Source organism: Sus scrofa, chromosome 6 (genome assembly GCF_000003025.6).
Source record: "Sus scrofa isolate TJ Tabasco breed Duroc chromosome 6, Sscrofa11.1, whole genome shotgun sequence".
Taxonomy (NCBI): Eukaryota; Metazoa; Chordata; class Mammalia; order Artiodactyla; family Suidae; genus Sus; species Sus scrofa.
Window position 1 is genome coordinate 70,722,649 of NC_010448.4, and position 18,381 is coordinate 70,741,029.

The 18,381-nt window shown below is 47.5% G+C and overlaps 2 protein-coding genes across 2 annotated transcripts in view; one reads left to right on the forward strand and one right to left on the reverse strand.

The window, feature by feature from the left end:
- DFFA (DNA fragmentation factor subunit alpha) lies at positions 2,755–13,616 on the reverse strand. The gene is made up of 6 exons (XM_003127563.4): positions 13,398–13,616; positions 11,220–11,381; positions 9,540–9,682; positions 5,033–5,222; positions 4,681–4,829; positions 2,755–3,786 (listed from the first exon to the last, which is right to left on the reverse strand). Exons 1-6 carry the CDS (start codon positions 13,531–13,533, stop codon positions 3,574–3,576), a joined length of 993 nt encoding a protein of 330 aa, XP_003127611.1. The 5' UTR covers positions 13,534–13,616; the 3' UTR covers positions 2,755–3,573.
- The window catches only part of PEX14 (peroxisomal biogenesis factor 14), a 134,204-nt gene continuing 131,045 nt past the window's right edge, over positions 15,223–18,381 (forward strand). The window contains exon 1 of the mRNA XM_003127561.3: positions 15,223–15,321. Within this exon, the coding sequence (XP_003127609.1) occupies positions 15,286–15,321 (36 nt within the window). The 5' untranslated portion in view covers positions 15,223–15,285. The remainder of the gene's footprint in view (positions 15,322–18,381) is intronic.

An 18,381-nucleotide genomic window follows, 5' to 3' on the forward strand; every position in this document is an offset into this window, starting at 1 on the left:
TCCTCCGTTTCTCTTCTAGAAGACCTGGAGGTGCAGAAGGTAAGTGGTACCTGGGGCAAAATAACAAGGCTCTCCCTCCACGTTCGGGCTGGAGTTTGCAGTGTCTTTGCTCCCACCCTCCTCTCTCTGGTCCAGGGAGATGAAAGGGAACCACGCCCTCCACTGCCTCTGCGCTCTGGGTGTTATGCTCTTCTTCATACTTATTCATTTAATGTGTTCAACCTCGGGGCCTGAGGAAAACCTTACATTGTTGGAAACTACCGTTCCATAAGGTTAGACTCAATGTGCATTTGTCTCACGCCCAACTGGCAGTACTTTTTCCATTCTCCTCTGCAGCTGAGAGGCATGGTGGGTTTGTTTCAAGTACAGAAGGGCAACATCAACACCCAGGCCAGTCAAGTAAAGCCCTACTGTGTATTTGAGAGAAATAATTCAACGTATTTCTTTTTCTTGGCTGCACCTATGGCACGTGGACGTTCCCAGGATTGAACCTGAGCCACAACAGCAAGCAGGGCCACAGCACTGACAATGCTGGATCCTTAACCCACTGAGCCACTGGGAAATATAGAGAAAACATTTTTCATTCAATTGGGCAAAGATGGAGATGCCAGTATGGTTAGAGAACAGGACGCTCTCCTATTCAGTATTCATGAGACTGCCTCACTCCTCTTACACCATCGGCACAATGACTACAGCTACAAATTTTGGCAAGCAGGAGTTCCTGTCATGGCTCAGTGGAAGTGAATCTGACTAGCATCCATGAGGACGAAGGTTTGATCCCTGGCCTTGCTCAGCGGGTTAAGTAAGGATCCAGCGTTGCTGTGAGCTGTGGTGTAGGTTGCAGACAGGGCTCAGATCTGGCGTAGCTATGGCTGTGGTGTAGGCCAGTGGCTATAGCTCCGATTTGACCCCTAGCCTGGGAACCTCCATATGCCGAGGGTGCAGCCCTAAAAAGACAAAAAGGAAAAAAAAATTTCGGCAATCATGTTGTAGAATATTAGTCCTTTTTGAGATGGAGTTGATACCAACTTGTGACACTGGTAGTAACAAAACCAGTGATCAGAGTGCGTGGACCTAAGAGAAGAAACAAGTAGGAGGAAAGGACACTGGAATGAGTATCGGAAGACCGGCCTTTGAATCCTGCCCTCCAGGGAGCCTTGGGATGTGAGGTACGTCACCGACCCTCCCTGAGAACAACTTGGCTCTTGTATGAAAGGAGAAGTGACAAGTCACGCCCCCCCCCACCTAGCTCACCGAGTTCTGCGAGGCTCCAGTGTGGTAGATACTAGCACAGGGCGGAGTGCAAACTGCTATAAAAACGTTCAACCATCATTACTGCCCCTCCGGGGCACTTGGAAAATCTGTGGGGCTGCTTTTGGTTGTCCCAATATTGGTGGCTGCGCCTGGCACTGAGTGGGTGGTGGGGCAGGAAGAGGGGTGCTCGTCTTCCTGCCGGGCACGGCATGGCTCTGCACCGTGAAGGAGCACCCCGTATCCCACGCGAGTGTTTCTCCTCTGTACACGGCTATTACACGTCACGCTGGTGTCCACACGGATGAAAACCTGTCCCATATTAGCCCCAAACCTAACTCTGTTTTATAGATACATACAGGGCGTTTTTCCTAGTTGTAATGTTCTCTGGATTCTTCAAGAATGCAGCTACCAGGAATTCTTGTCATAGCTCAGTGGTAAAGAAGCCAACTAGGATCCATGAGGATGCAGGTTCGATCCCGGGCCTCGCTCAGTGGTTAAGGAGCCGGTGTTGCCCTGAGCTGTGGTGTAGGTCGCAAATTTGGCTTGGATCCCAAGTTGCTGTGGCTGTGGTGTAGGCTGGCAGCTACAGCTCCATGTGACCCCTAGTCTGGGAACTTCCACATGCTGTGGGTATGGCCGTAAAAAGACAGAAAAAAAAAAAAAAAAAAGAATGCAGCTACCTTGTAAATCAAGGAGAGATGTGTTATTTTGCCTAGAACTTAATTGTTTCAGGAAATCCCATCACAAAGGGCAATGCTGCTTCTCAGGTTGACAATTACCACATACCACACCTGGCTGCCTGTCAAATTCACAGTCATTCAGCGTGTAAATACAAGCATCTCAAAGTTTTCTTGTGCCTTCTTCTGTATGGTCATCTCTACATAGTGACATACTGGGATACATACTATTTTACTGGAAATTATCCTTTTTTTCTCCTGAAATATTATATATGGGGGGATTATGTTGATGAGCGTATGCATGTAGGTAGGTTATCAGCTCTGGCTTTCAGTTAAGGATAATTAAGAAGACACATAAAATATGCTATTAAAAAAGAAATGTTGGGGCTAATAAGTGAGAGCCAATGGTGTAAGGCATTAGGAAGAGTATGCTGAGTAGATCTGAGCCCTCCTTGGGGAAGGTCATGACAGAAGGAAGTAGTTCTTTTTGTTCTGTTTGTTTTCTGCACTGCTCCTTTGCTTTAGGTCTTATTATTATGTTCCTTTACTTAATAACTAGCTTAACAGCATTCTATTTTCCTAAAAATGCCTAAAAAAAGTCAAATAAGGAGTTCCCGCTGTGGTGCAATGGGTTAATGATCCAGTCTGTCTCTGTGGGGCCGCTGGTTCAATCCCCAGCCTGGTGCTGTGGGCTAAGGATCTGGCGTCGCTGCAGCTATGCTGCAGGTCACGGCTCTGCCTTGGATTCGATTCCTGGTCTGGGAACTTCCATACGCTGCAGGTGTGGCCAAAAAAGAAAAAAAAAGTCAAGTAAGTCAACAGCTCATTATCTTTTTTCCTGCAAGAGATGCTGTATTATAGATTACAGGACTTGAAGAACAAGTTTGTACAGAAACAGGAGGAGCATAAACCAGAAGTCTCTGTTTTGTACCCAGAGAGACCTGGAGCCATAGCACATGGAGATGGATTTAATGACCTTTTTATACCCCCTGCTGATAAAATATATTAGAAAACTGCAAAGTTTCACAGTGGTAACATTAATTTCATGATACTGAATTAGATATTAGAAATGGTGAATGAGACGCTGGATATCCCTGTGGTCTGCAAATTTAATATGTGCCTTAAAACAAAGGAAAAATTTCATTAACTTGAGAAACAATTTTGTAGCCATACTAAACCCTCTGTTATGTCACCTTCTCTACCATGATTTGTGTTTAAAATTCACGATTCTACCTTTGGAACAAGAATACTGGGTCTACTACTATGATGGCTGCGTAGCTCAACAGAATGAACCATGAAAGAGGTATATACCATTTGTTGGATGTAGAATTAAAAAAAAAAGAATAGTGAGTCTGAAATATGACAATTTCCTGACACTGCCCTTCATGGCTACTTTTAAACAGAGCACGTAAGACCATGCCACGGGGAGGTGGGCTATCACTGGTGCCTCTGTGGTTCAAGACAGACCTCCTGGGTGGAGATCTGGAATAGCTTTTCTGAAGAGGGCGTGCAGCCAGCTTCCCAGCCGGTCCAGAACATTCTCAAAGGCAGGGGGCAGAGGAGGATGTAAGCAGCTACGATAATTAGGCTGAAGGTGTTTACTGACAACAAAACCCCAAGTTTTCTTTGGTGTCTTTGCTGGCTACGTGAGGTCTCGTTTGGCTCGTTTGGGGTTCTGCGCTTCTCCGGGCAGTGAGTTCTTTCTTGCTGAGAGGCTCCTCAGAGAATGCAAGCTCTGGATCTGCTGGAGGCGCAGGCTGAGCTCCTGACCACAGGTCTGTTGAACCGTTTCCGTCTTCCTTATGTCCCAGTTCAAAGCAACAGCCAGTGCTTTAGGGTCCTCCTTGGCAACCAGCTGTGGCAAGAATAAGAACCATTGAGAACCAGCAGCTCTGCCGCTCCCGTCATTTTCTTTAGGGGAGTGAGAATCGGCAAATAGCAGCTAACGTCATGTCTTTGTGCTGAAATGCCAGCTTTCCTTTGTGTTAAACAGTCACAGACCCTCTCTCACCACATGACACCCAACAGGAAAGGATCTCTAGAGAGCAGTTTAGGTGGGGCAACTATAAAGTCCTCCACTCAGAGAAGATTTAGCCAAGCTCAAGTTAATATAGCTTCCTTCCCTTCTAGCTACACTGGGGAAGTACTTGGGGACAGGGACAAGGAGGAAGAGTAAGAAGGAGCACCCACTCATCTAGTTCCCTGATCAGAGAGCCTGCACAGGATGGTCCCTGGAGTGTGCCTTTCCCACGATATTTCATGTGCCTCCATGACCTGGGGCTCTTTTTAGGGCTGTACCTGCAGCATATGGAAGTTCCCAGGATAGGGGTCTAATTGGAGCTGTTGCTGCTGGCCTATGCCACAGCCATGCCAGGTCCTTTACCCACTGAGCAAAGCCAGGGATCGAACCCGAGTCCTCATGGTTACTAGTCAGGTTGTTATGGCTGAACCACAACGGGAACGCCCCTGTGGGTCTTCTTCAAGCACTGACAGAGCCATCTCGGAAGCCCAAGTCCTGCGACTCCTCCCCGTGGGGTTCAGACATTTCATTCTCTGCTTTGGAACAGAGAATAACATTGGATGATCTGAGGGAGACAGTACTCATTTTAAGATTTACATTAAATAAGATGTTTGCGAATGCTTTGCATATAACAGGCAAATTGGCAGCGATGAGTCAGGGTCTGCAGAGGTGAAAGAACCCAATACAAGCCTCTCCCTGCACAGGTCAAGGTCCCTGGTGCTCGCCCACCTCCAGGTCCTGATTAGACAAACTCAGCTCTGGGGCGGGCTTCTCCTTCAGCGCGATAAGGACCTGTCTCGAGAGCGCAATTGCGGAGGCGCTCTCTCTGATGCCCGAGTCAACTGCATCCCTCTCATCACCGTAGCTGGCTCTGGACTCTGCAAAGCAGATGTGGGACGGGGATAAGTACACCACGTGCACATACAGCTTCGCCAACGACCAGCCAGACCATTGAGTTGGGCAGACAGAAGCCTGTCATTTCAGACGCCAGCAGTCGTGGCTTCCCTGTTTTTGACCACAAGCCTTCAAGGAAAGGCTCTTCTGAGTTCTCAGGATAACCCACCCAGCCAAAGAATCCTACCTTGCTGCTTCGACAAGACGCAGCCCTCCTTCTCCAAAGCCTGGAGGTAAAGCTCCAAGAGCTGCTTGGACTGACGGGCTTCCTCTCTCTGGTCAAGCACCTCCTGGAGCATGTTCTGGAGCCCCTGAACCGCGACGCAGCTTTGGCACAGCTCCACAGCCAGCTCCGAACATGGAACATCGATGAGCATCTGACGAACGAATAGGGACTTAAGAAATGGAAAATACTTTCTAATATTGACGTTATATCCCTTGAATACATCAATGTCAGAGACTCATTTCATCCAGTCCCCCAGGTTACCTAACATGGCTGCCCGAGAGTCAGGAGGGAGGCATGTCATTTTTTCAGTTTCCCTCTAGTAAAAAAAACAAGGAAAATGATGCCTCAGTGCCTTATTGAAAACAGAGTCCTGATACTAAAAATTCACTGTAGGAGTTCCCGTCGTGGGGCAGCAGAAATGAATCCAACTAGGAACCATGAGGTTGTGGGTTTGATCCCTGGCCTCGCTCAGTGGGTTAAGGATCCAGTGTTGCCATAAGCTGTGGTGTAGGTTGCAGATGCAGCTTGGATCCAGCATTGCTGTGGCTGTGGTGTAGGCCGGTAGCTGTAGCTCTGATTGGATGCCTAGCCTGGGAACCTCCATATGCTGCAGGTGCAGCCCTAAAAAGCGAAAAAACAAAACAAAACTCACTGTACATTGAACAGACTACAAAGGAGGAGGTATATGATAACCTGTACAATGAATCAACATGAGGGTGTTTTAAGCAAAGGTTTTTCTAATGATTCTAACCTTAAACATTATTATTATATGTGTTTGTACCCCTACCCCCCTTATTTTGGCCACCCAGCAACATTCGGAGTTCTGGGGCCAGGGAACAGATATGAGCCGCAGGTAAGGCTATGCTGGATCCTTAACCCACTGTGCTGGGTCAGGGATCAAACCTGCATACCGGTGCTCCAGAGATGCTGCAGTCCCTCTGTGCCACATTGGGAACTGCCATGTTTGAACTTTGAAATACTATTTTTATTTTATTTTATTTTATTTTTTGGTTGCACCTGTGGCATGTAGAACTTCTGGGGCCAGGGATGGAACCTGTACCAAAGGAGCGGCCCAAGCTGCTGCAGTAACACTGCCAGTTCCTTAATCCACCGTGCCACAAGGAAACTCCTCAAAGACTATTCTATTTTATTTTATTTATTTATTTACTTATTTTTTTGTCTGTGTTTTCTTGAGCCGCTCCCTTGGCATAAGGGGGTTCTCAGGTTAGGGATCAAATTGGAGCTGTAGCCACCGGCCACAGCCACAGCAACTCGGGATCCGAGCCGTGTCTGCAACCTACACTACAGCTCACGGCAACACCGGATCCTTAACCCACTGAGCAAGGGCAGGGATCGAACCTGAAACCTCATGGTTCCTAGTCGGATTCATTCGCCACGGTGGGAACTCCCTCAAAGACTATTTTAAAAATATAAACTGGACTCAGCTTTCTTTTTTTCTTCCTTTTTTGGCTGTCCCAGTGGCATATGGAGTTCCCAGGTTGCAGCTGTGGCCTATGCTGCAGCTGTGACAACACTAGATCCTTTAACCCACTGCACCAGGCCAGGGATCAAACTTGCGCCCCGGTACTGCAGAGACACCCCTGATCCCATTGTGTCGCAGCAGGAACTCCTACACTCAGCTTTTAAATAACATGTTCAGGAGTTCCCGTCGTGGCGCAGTGGTTAATGAATCCGACTAGGAACCATGAGGTTGCGGGTTCGGTCCCTGCCCTTGCTCAGTGGGTTAACGATCCGGCGTTGCCGTGAGCTGTGGTGTAGGTTGCAGATGCGGCTCGGATCCTGCATTGCTGTGGCTCTGGCGTAGGCCGGTGGCTACAGCTCCGATTCAACCCCTAGCCTGGGAACCTCCATATGCTGCGGGAGCGGCCTAAGAAATAGCAACAACAACAACAAAAAGACAAAAGACCAAAAAAAAAAAAAAAAAAAAAAATAACATGTTCAGGGAGTTCCCGTCGTGGCTCAGTGGGTAACGAATCCGACTAGGAACCATGAGGTTGCAGGTTTGATCCCTGACCTCGCTCTGTGGGTTAAGGACCTGGCATTGCCATGAGCTCTGGTGTAGGTCACAGATGTGGCTCGGATCTGACGTTGCTGTGGCTGTGTGTAGGCTAGCGGCTGCAGCTCTGATTGGACCCCTAACCTGGAAACCACCATATGCCACAGGTGTGGCCCTAGAAAAGCCATAAAGACAAAATAAGTAAGTAAATAAATAAATAACATGTTCAGTCTGTGAAATAAGGGAGACCTCACTTATCCTAGCCTAAATCTTAGGAAGGCTCACTCTTTTGGCATATACAGCGCTAGCTTAAAAAGTCTTCATAAGAGCAAGATCAAATTGCTGAAATTCTTGGAGGATATATCTAACTTCAGCCAAAGGTTAGAATCACGAGGAGCTTAATAAAAGCTTGCATTTCTCGAGCACTTACTCGAGTACCAGTGAGAAAACAGATGTAAAACTTGAGGATGGAAAGTGACAAGGAGGGCTGCTCTAGATTGGAAAAGGCCACTTTGAGGAGGCGACTGTACGTTTTCTTTAACTTTCATATTGCGCTTTTTTTTTTTTTTTTTTTTTTTTTGTCTTTTTAGGGCCATACCTGTGGCATATGGAGGTTCCCAGGCTAGGGGTCAAACTGCAGCTATAGCCACCGGCCTACACCACAGCCACAACAATGCCAGATCCGAGTCTCGTCTGCGACCTACACCACAGCTCACGGCAACACGAGATCTTTAATCCACTGAGCGAGGCCAGGGATTGAACCTGTGTCCTCACGGTTGCTAGTCAGATTCGCTTCTGCTGAGCCATGAAGGGAACTCCAATTGCACCAATTTTTGAACAAGCAATTTTAACACACATTCATAAGGTTCAAAATTCAGGAGGTACAAACTGCATGAGGTAAGTACTAGTCCTACCGCCATTGTACAGATGAGGAGGGAGCGGCCGGTCGTAGTTCTGCTCCTCGGGACCCTATGTGATTGACCCTGATGCCCTTCCCTTCCCTCCCATCTGCCCTCGCTCTCGCCTTTACCTGCTGCACAGCCAGCCTCTGCAAGCTCCCGTCCTAAGCTTCCCCGTGCAGCCCAATGCCAGGCTAGGCTCACCCATGTTCCAGCGTCCCTATCTTAGTAATAAGGGCTATTGGGCTCCTTGCTCTAAAGGTGTCACAATACGTGAATCTGGGATGAGAAGAGGTCTCAGGACCCCTGTTTCTGTTTCTTAAAGAAAGAAAAAAAATCAAGCTTGCTCCTGCCTCCCCTCTGCCTGGAATGCTCTGACCCCAACCCTTCCATCCATAGCAGGCCTCCTCTCGCCCTTCAGTGTCCTTCAATGTCACCTCATGGCACCAGCCAATGTTTCTCAATTACTTTTTTTTTTGCTTTTTAGGGCCACAGCATATGGAGGTTCCCAGGCTAGGGGTTGAACTGAAGCTACAGCTGCCAGCCTACACCACAGCCACGATAACACTGGATCCTTAACCCACTGATTGAGGCCAGGGATCCAACCCGAAACCTCATGGTTTCTAGTCGGATTCGTTTCTGCTGTGCCACAATGGGAACTCAATTAAACGTCTATGAATTTATTTTATGTACAAGCATGTGTGCAAAATGTAGCATGTACTGTTCCTTTCTATGGCTGAATAATAATAGATTGCACTGTTTGACTCTCCCACAGTTTATTTATCTATCAGCTGTGGGACATTTAAGTAGTTTTCACTTTTTGGTTACCTGTCTATACCTCATACCTCTATGGCTCTTGGATTTTGAACCATGTGAATGTGTTAGTATTATTTATTCAAAATATACAGGTTTAAAAAATAACCCAAAGGCCACCTCCTTCCAGGGGCCTTCCCTCACCTCTCAATCCAGAGCAGCCCTGTCACTCTGGGCTCAGTGCCCTGTCTGATATGCTCCTTGTTTTGTCTGCCTCCTTCCACCAGAATGTGAGCTCCATCAGAGCAGGGACTATGTCTGGTTTGTTCATCACTCTACCCTTGTGCACAGAACCAAGCCAGGCGGAGGGCAGAGGATCAATAAATACTTTTAAAAATTAACGCACACTGCGAGTTCCCCTTGTGGCCCAGTGGAAATGAAACCGACTAGTGTCCATGAGGTTTGATCCCTGGCTCACTCAGTGGGCGGGGGAGCCAGTGTTGCCCTGAGCTGTGGTGTAGGTCACAGACACAGCTCGGATCTGGTGTTGCTGTGGCGGTAGCCTGTGGTGTAGGCTCGAGGCTGTAGCTCTGATTCAACCCTTAGCCTGGGAACCTTCATATGCCACCAGTGCAACCCAAAAAGCAAAAACAAAACAAAACAAAAAACCCCCCAAACCCAAAACGAAACAAAACAATTAAGAAATAATGGAATTATTATGGCAAGATGTATGGAACCCAAGGGGCTGGGGGCCGCTGAGGACAGGTGTCTGTGATGGCAGGCCGCCCGGGAGGCTTACTTGGAGGTCCTCCTCCGACAGGAGGATGATGCTGGACAGGTCTTCTTTCAGCTGCCTGGCCACGTTTTTCCACTTCGACCCAGGCCCGCTGTCTGTTTCATCTCTATCAGAGGACTCCTGGGCAATCCAAGCTGTGCCTCCATCTGATACAGGGAGAAAATGCCAGTCCGAGTGGGGCTAACCTGAAGGCTGTTTTCACTTCCTGCCCCAACGCAGACCCTGAGGCTGTCTGCCCAGCCTCTGACCGACCGTTCAGCACTGCTTCACCAGTGGAGGAAGCACTTCTTCTCAGGGGTTCATGGGAAAGCTCATCTCCCTCTAGGCCTTAATTTTTCCCTCTTGTTCCATCTTTACTTTATTTCTCTGGGGAACTGCTCTGTATTCTTTTATGGACAGAAGCCACTTACAGACGATGTATGGCTGTATACCAGGATACCACCACACTTTGCCTTGGGGTAGGTTTTGTGTCGCTGGGTGTGCTGTTTCTTATACACAAATATTCATCCTCACCAGCACTTCTGCGCTTGGAGATGGATCTTATCCTTGACCGGAGGAGCTGTAGCCACTGTTTCCTATCCTTAGGGCCCAAGGACAAAGGTGGCTTGGAGAGCCATTGCTGAAGGGTGATGTCCTCACTTTAGTGGCCTGGGGACTTTCCTCAAGGCACTTCTTCAGCTATTTGATCCTTGCTCATCAATATTAGTTCCCTTTGTACCTTTAGATGATGATGGTGAGAGAAAACGTTTATTGAGACCTTACTGTCTGCCAGGTAAGATCCAGATGCTTTCTGTCAGTGGCTCTCAACTGAGAGTGATGTTGCCCCCCACCCCAAGACATTTGATAACGTCTGGAGGCATTTCTGGTTGTCACAGTTGGGGTGAGGAGATGCTCCTGGTATCTAGTAGGTAAAGGCGGGCGATGCTGCGCAACACCCAACAGTGCACAGGACACCACCCCCACAACAAAGAATTAATTTTCTGTCCCAAATGTCAATGGTATTGTGAGAAAACCTGGTTTGATATGTATTATGTTCTAGTATCCTTACAACCACCCTAGGAGACAGATGCTATTAATTATTGTTTCCATAAGGGGCTGAGGAGTTAAGACAATCTGCTCAAGGTCATCAGGCTAGTAAACGGCAGAGCCAGGACTCAGACCAGACAGTCTGACCCCCTCTGGGGCACTGATCTCTCTGCCTTGCTTCATTTGAGTGCTTGCCTGTGAGTTGTTTGAGAACTGAGCCCGTCTCATTCATCTTCACCCCCCAGAAGACTCAGCACCACTTCCAGCATACAGAAGGTGCTCAGTAAATGCTGGCTGTGTCAGTGCTTCAACAGCTGGCCAAACAGCAACCAGGTACCCATGCAACACGAAGAATTACGATGGATGGTGTATTTTCTATATGGCCAGTATTTTTCTTTTCTTTTCTTTTCTTTTTTCTTTTTGCCTTTTTTAGGGCCACACTCACGGCATAGGGAGGTTCCCAGGCTGCCGGCCTGCACCAGAGCCACAGCAATGCGGGATCCGAGCCACATCTGTGACCTACACCACAGCTCATGGCAACGCTGGATCCTTAATCCACAAAGCAAGGCCAGGGATCGAACCCGCCACCTCATGGTTCCTAGTTGGATTTGTTAACCACTGAGTCATGACGGGAACTCCCTGGCCAGCATTTCTTACCTGAATTGTTGTACGCCCACTTCTCATTACCAGCCAACGCCACGAACTTCGTGTTGGCAGGAAGACACAGGAAGTAATCTTCATCATCCACTATGGTTCCATCCTCTGCCAGGACCAGGGTGACGGGTGCCAGGGACTTATCAATGGCCAGAATGTCACAGGCTGAGAGGAATAAAATATTCGGCAATTGAAAACTATCCACAGGGAAATTATATCTGTCCTTGCACTCTCAATATGTATGCCCCCAGAGCCTAGAAAAATTCCTGGCAGGTAATAATAACTCTAACGACAACCACTACTACTAATACAACACTTACCACCTGCTTGGTACTGTTCTAAGTGCTTTTCATGTACAGCATTTCATCTCCTAACAATCCTATAAGGTACATACTATGGTTATTCCCATTTAACAGATGTTAAACCCAAGGCTCGGAGAGGTTAAGTAACTTGCCCAAGGTCACAGAGCAAAGTGGAAGAGCTGAGGATTAAACCTACACAGTCTGGCTCTTGAAAATATTTTTTTCCTCCACCTCCTCTACACTCACATTAGGAGGCACTGGAGTCAACAAACAACAAACCAAAATCTGATTTGATTCCTTGAGAACAAGCAGTCTTTCATTCATTTCCTCACTGGCCTACTTAAATTCTCCTATGTGTCAAATGCCAAAGAGAAAAAGAAAAAAGAAATTTTTTTTTTTTTGGTGTGTGTGTTTTAAGGCCACACCTGCAGCATATGGAGATTCCCAGGCTAGAGGTCGAACTGGAGCTACAGCTGCTGGCCTGTACCACAGCCACAGCAACTCAGGATCGGACCCACATCTGCAACCTAGACCACAAGTCACAGCAATGTTGGTTGGATCCCCGGTCCACTGAGCAAGGCCAGGGATCGAACCCACATCCTCATGGATCCTAGTTGGGTTTGTTACCACTGAGCCATGATGGGAACTCCAAGAAAATTTTAAAAAAGGGGAAAATACCTTATATTCTCTGCAGTATCTTCCTTTGCAGACTTACTAATCTATAGGAAAGAATAAGAGAAGCAGAGGCAGAAGTGTAGTAGCTTTTCATCTTTATGGGCAAGAAGAGGCTTTGTCCAGGGCAGGGCAGGTCTGTACCATCCCAATAAGGGATGTCAATGCCTAAAAGGTTAATGGGACTAGGGTATCCAGAGAAGGAGCCAAGAGACTACAAAAGTCACTGGGCAATGTTCTACCCCAAAGCAAACTGAACAGCAGGCCTTGTGTAAGCTGAGCTCCAAAAACACAAATGCTTACTTACACAAGCCTCTGTGCCAAGTGTATCCAGTCACTGCACAGAAGGGGCACAAAATTTAAGTACCCTCATGCCAAGAAAAAATATGCAAACACTTAAATGGCAAAAGCCATGTCACTAAAGCATTTACAGTGCTTTGGCTGTTCCGGGGTCTCTGAAAGACTTCTGTCTGCTATCTCCTGGGGCTTGGTGACTCTGGGAGGAAGCACTGACACACGCGTCAACTACCTGACTGGGGAGGACTCACACCTTTAGCCTATGGAATTTATTTGAGTAAACAATTTATTGCTACAGGGTAATAACTTGCATGTCATTTGAATATGCCATCTCCTTGAGAGTCCCAAGAATCCTGTGAAGCAGGGCTGTAAATATACCCACTTTGCCAAAGAGAAAACTGGGGATGGAGGGATGGTCACACATAAGTTCAGGCAGCTAGTAATAGTACACGGCTCAGAATTTGTGAACTCGATCGCTCACAACAAAAGTTCCTTGTCTGGACTTCCCCAATGGTCGGTAGCAGCACAAGTACCTGCCAGAGCTGACGCTGGAAACCCGCCCCCACCCCGACCCTGGCTTAGATGGGGCCTCGTACCATCTTAGGGAATCCAGGGATACACCTGCTCTGAGGCAACTGTCAGAGCACTCCTTTCTTCACGGACCAAACCTGAGTCCGTCTTAATTTGCATACTGCTTCCATCTCCTTTTCCACCATGTGAATCTCACACAAAATAAAGTGCTATAAACGCTTTGAAACTAAGTCGCTATAGCCACGTACCTCATCTCTGTCCCTAGGCCCCACTCAAACTACAAAAAACCCCAAGTCGCTTCTTCTGACCTCGCCTGGCCCCGCCGGTCATCCTCACCCCGCCCGGCCCCCTCATGCCCTCGCCCAGGGCCCGTGCCAACCCTTGTTCCTCAGCTCCTCCAGGGAGGAGGCTGCCACGCCATACTGTTCCCGGCTTTGATTGCGGCTCAGCAGACACTGTTTTAGAGCCCGGATCTCCCCAGGCTCTGGAGCCCTGGGGCCGCCGGCCACTTCCATCCTCTTCAGGGTGGGACCTGACACCCGCCAGGAAGTAGGGGAGGCTGGGCGCCGGAGTCCTTCCCCACCCCCCCACGCTCCCGGGGCATGCCGGGAGATGTAGTTCTCTCTAGGAAATCACGCATAGGACCAAGGCACGCTAGGAGATGTCGTTCCAGTTGCAGCTAATCAAGCTCGGCCCCGCGGGCTTGCCGGGAGCTGTAGTTTCTGGGTTCGTTACTTAGCGCAAGTCAGTCCCGGAGGTATTTATTTTTTTTCTACCTTATGTTTAGGAGTTGAGTTCGGGCGTTCAAAATGAGGCCAATAGGGATTTACTTTACATTATGAAGGACACACACGCATACGCCCTTTAATTGTTAGAGCACTCCTTTCTGCAAATATAGATGCGTGCTATTTTTGCTTACATAAAACAGTGACAATCTTTCTATTGTGTTAATTTGTTTTCCCCTTACAACCTGAAAAGATCTATTAAATGTCCCAACCTTCATGCTGATCTGAAGGAAGTCAGTTACAAAAAGTGACGATGAGTGTAGTTTTCAGTCTTGCTGAAAACATAACAGAGATGCCTAAGAAATTTGCACATTTTCACTCATTCGATTCCCTGCTTCAACTGTGTAAATTGGTTTGGGACTTCGAAACGAAATGCTTAAATAACTAGATTAAAAATTAAGGTCTCAAATAAATCAGAGAGAAGAGGGGAAATGCAAACCACGTCATTGTTTGAAATTTGTCCAGATGCTGTTTGACAGCATAGTTTGTCCTTGTTCTAATACTGCTATTTACAGAGAGGCCTGTGTTTTTCTCCCCTGAAAAACTAACATTTAAGGTTAAAATAATAAAAAAAAAATTATAAAAAATTCCCTTTCTTAAAAGGCGGTAATTTTATATAAACAAGGAATAATTATCAACTCATAGTTTTTCAGGGTCCATCTCTTTAATATTTTGTTTATTAAAGGAAATCAGATATTATCTCACAAGAAAAAGACATTTAAAACAGCCTCCGGTACGAGGAATTGTTAACTGAGGCAACGCTTTTGAATCATTGATCAAAACACAACTGCAATGTGAACTGATTAATAATTCTAATGCATGCCACGCTTTCGTGTAATTTCACAATTAGCTTCAAATTTAACAACTCAACCGCTATAAAGTAATAACGGTTAGTAGAAGCCCCTTGTCTCCAAAAAGCCCCCTCTTCGGAGTTCTCCTAATAGACCTGCACACCGTTATCAGACTCCTATCTCCGATGTTGCAAGTGTGTGTGTGTGTGTGTGTGTGTGTGTGTGTGTGTGTGTGTGTGTGTGTGTTTGGCCTGGACTTGATAGCAGGGTCTGAGTCTTGGATCTTATTTCTAGCGTCTAGCAAAGTGTCTGGCAAATAACAGATACCCAGTAAATGGTACTGAACTGAACTATCAATTAATTTCCAATTTTCTTCACATTCGTTCAGTTATTAAATACTTAGTGCGTCCTTCCATGTATCCATGACACTGTGGGGATGGACAGAGATTTAACTGAATAAGAATAATACACGTATAAGAATGCAAAAAGGACAGACTTCAGTCTTCCTGGAAGGCAGAGACCTAATGGAAATTGTGCGCGGTGACCCAGACACCGGAGTACCCCTCACCTCCCCGGAGTGGCCCCCATCGACAGCTCAGTTCCGGCTACTTTAGTCTGGGCGCGAGAGCGAGAGCGAAGGCTCTTGGGAGGAGCCTCGCCCAGCGGCGATAGATTAGTCAGGCCTCAAAAGATGGCGTCCTCGGAGCAGGCAGAGCAACCGAGCCAGGTAAGGGGAGTGGGATTGCCCCACCGTGATAGGGACCCCGGCTGGAGGGGGCGCTCGGCGGATGGCTGGGAGTCGGGTGGGGACCCTGAGCCTCCGAAGCCAGGGACCCCGACTTCTTGCCCCCTTCTGGGCCCCGCCCCTCCCCAGGTCCTCATCGCTTGGCCCCTCCCCTGGTGACCCCTCTTTGACCACATTCCAGAGGCAGAGCTGGGGCGGGGGTGGTGCCCACGGGCCCCCACTTTCCACCTGCAGGTCTCTCAGGTCACACTTGAGCTTGGCCGGAAAAACGGCGGGACCCTTGAAAGGCCCCCTGGCTTTGAGCTGCGAGGGTCTCTGCTTGAGGAGAGGGGTGAGAGGCTGGATCGGGTCTTTCCCTCCCGGGCAGGGCCTGTCTCCATCAGGGTTCTCACTGCCCCGTAGCCTCAGCCTCCTGAGTGGCCCCGCTGCCAGCCCCTTCGTCTTTAGTCACCTTTGCGCTTCCCCTGCCAACTTGGAGGGTTGGAAATATACTTAGACCCTCTCCGTGCGTTGGTAGGAAGGGGACTCGTTGTAAACAACAGACGCCACCGCTAACGATCCGTCCTTGCTTCCCAGAGCTTGGTTTTCTCGGCCATGGGCTCTAGTTTTTCAGCCACAGATTAAGCCAAATCCCACTCCAGTCAGAGGACCCTCTGCATCAGGAAACGTTTGACTAAAGGCCTCTGAAGGCGTTTGTAGTACAAAGGTGGGCTGGGCTGAGGTGAGGTGGATGAGGGTAAGCGGGTACCTTGCAATTAATGAGTGTGTGTGCACACATACCCAGGACAAGTTAGGATTGTTATGTCGTTTAATGCTCATTACAACCTTTATGAAGAACAGGCTGTTAACCACAATTTTGCAGGGTTTGTAACATGCCCCAAGTCATGTGTCTGATTAAGCCTGGATTTGAAGCTGGATGTGTGCAACTTCACTACATGGAGCCCTACATGTTTAAGTTTAGCTAGGATCAGACAGAGGAGGAAGAAAATGGTGTCAACCTGGACCTCATCACTGTTCTCTCACCTCCTTGAAACACCTGTGGACTTCTCAGCAGCCTATTGTTATTTCACTGCCTTCCTTGGCAGAAGACTAGCACTAGTGTTTCTTACTGTGTTGTTCTTCATGACACGTCTCATTCAGGAATTGCACTTAGAGGAGTTGGGTTTCCCCAGACTGGTTCCAGGTAGCCATGCACATGATTCAGAGAGATGTCTGCATTGTAAAACAGGGCAGATAGCTAGGGCTGAGTCTGGTCTTCTAGAATGGGAAGGATCAAGGTGGCGGAGGAGTAGGCCATGCTCTCACCTTCTCCTGCAAACACATCAAAAAACCCCTATAACTACAGGGAGTTGCCTTCATGGCTCAGTGGTTAAGGAACCCGACTAGGATCCATGAGGATACGGGTTTGATCCCTGGCCTCAGTGGGTTAAGGATCCAGCATTGCCTAGAGCTGTGGTGTAGGTCACAGATGCGGCTTGGATCCCCTGTTGCTGTGGCTATGCCGTAGGCTGGCAGCTGCAGCTCCAACTTGACCTGGAGCCCGGGAACTGCCATATGGCGCAGGTGCGTCCCTAAAAAGCAAACAGAACAAAACAAAAAAACCCACACAACTACAATGTAGATCGATTCGCACAGAATATCTACTGAACGCTGGCAGAACTTAAGCCTCTAAAAAGGGCAAGAAACGCTCCACATAAGTGGGTAGAACAAAAGAAAAAAAAAGAAAAGTTCTGGAGTGTGGGGAGAGACCTGAGAGGAGGGGCTCTCCTTTCTTGCCTTAACCCACTTGGCTTGCCCAAATGCTGAGGCTCCTTGGAATCAGAAATGTTATACATTAGGAATGGCACAGGCTGGGATTGAAAGGTGCTAGTACATTAATTTGCCAGTGCTGTGAAGGTTACTAAAATTTTTTGTCACTTGGAACCTTTGTATTTTCTTTGGTTCTGGAAATTACCCTCTCTGTACACATAGAAGGAATCTAAGGTCCTAAAGGTGTTTGGCCAGCACTTGTTTGATTTTCAGCTCTGCTTCTCTTTTGCCCTCCTTTCCAAATCTGGTAGAGATGGGATTGCATCAGAATATGCTGGCAGCCTGGGGAAAAACTTGAATATTTCATGCCAAATTCTGTCACTATCTAACAGTAAGCTTCCAACACACTTGTTTTAAGTAAACCAACTCTCTTGAGCAGTTGCTTCTCATGTCATTTTCAAGTCCTGATGAACTGGTTTCCCATTTCTCCAGTAAAACAGAGTGGAACCAAAAGAACTCTGGATTTTTCCCCCAAACTTAGTTTATGTGGGAGAAGAATGCGTCACACCTGTGGGACTGAGCCAGTATTCTGCCTCTCTTAGAAAATTTGTTGGCCTCGAGGCATCCGTCTCTCATTTCGAAAGATTAAGGATAAATAACTGACACTTTCTTCTTTGAAAGGCATTGTTGAGCAGTGGTTAAAAGTATGGACTCTGGAAGTTCCCTTGTGGCTCAGCAGGTTAAGATCTGGTACTGTCACTGCTGTGGCTCTGGTTACAGCTGTGGCTCGGATTCCATCCCTAGCCTGGGAACTTCCACATGCCACAAGTGCAGGCCCCCCCCCCCCCAAAAAAAGTATGGACTCTGAAGCCATCCCACTGGCCTAGAATCCTAGTACCATCACTTACCAGCTGAGTGATCTTGGACAAGTTACTTCTCTAGCCTTATTTTCCCCATCTGTCAAATAGGAGTAATAGTTCCCATCTCATAGCATTGTTCTGAGGATTAAATGAATTATTTTAGAACCGTGCCTGCCATGGTGTGTTATCGATTATTCCATTCAATAAACTCACAACCCATCTAAGCCTTTCCTCAGTCCCTATTATGACATCTTTTGAGGTATAATTTTTCATATGTTGATCACCAGTCTACTAAAGTTGGTCTTTTATTTGCTCTGAAGTAATTTCCTCGAAATTTAAAGGAACACCTTGAATGGTGGTGTTTATCCTAGCTGTCCTTTGTGACTTTTAGATATAAGTGATAAAATTGCTTTCTCATAATGGTATATAGTCT

Excerpts from the sequence above, each read along its gene's own strand:
- DFFA (XM_003127563.4), bottom strand. The coding sequence starts at position 13,533 with ATGGAAGTGGCCGGCGGCCCCAGGGCTCCAGAGCCTGGGGAGATCCGG. Across the intron at positions 9,683-11,219 it reads GTGGGCGTACAACAATTCAG|ATGGAGGCACAGCTTGGATT; the intron begins GTAAGAAATGCT and ends TCCCTGTATCAG. Across the intron at positions 3,787-4,680 it reads TGTCTAATCAGGACCTGGAG|CTGGTTGCCAAGGAGGACCC; the intron begins GTGGGCGAGCAC and ends TTCTTGCCACAG.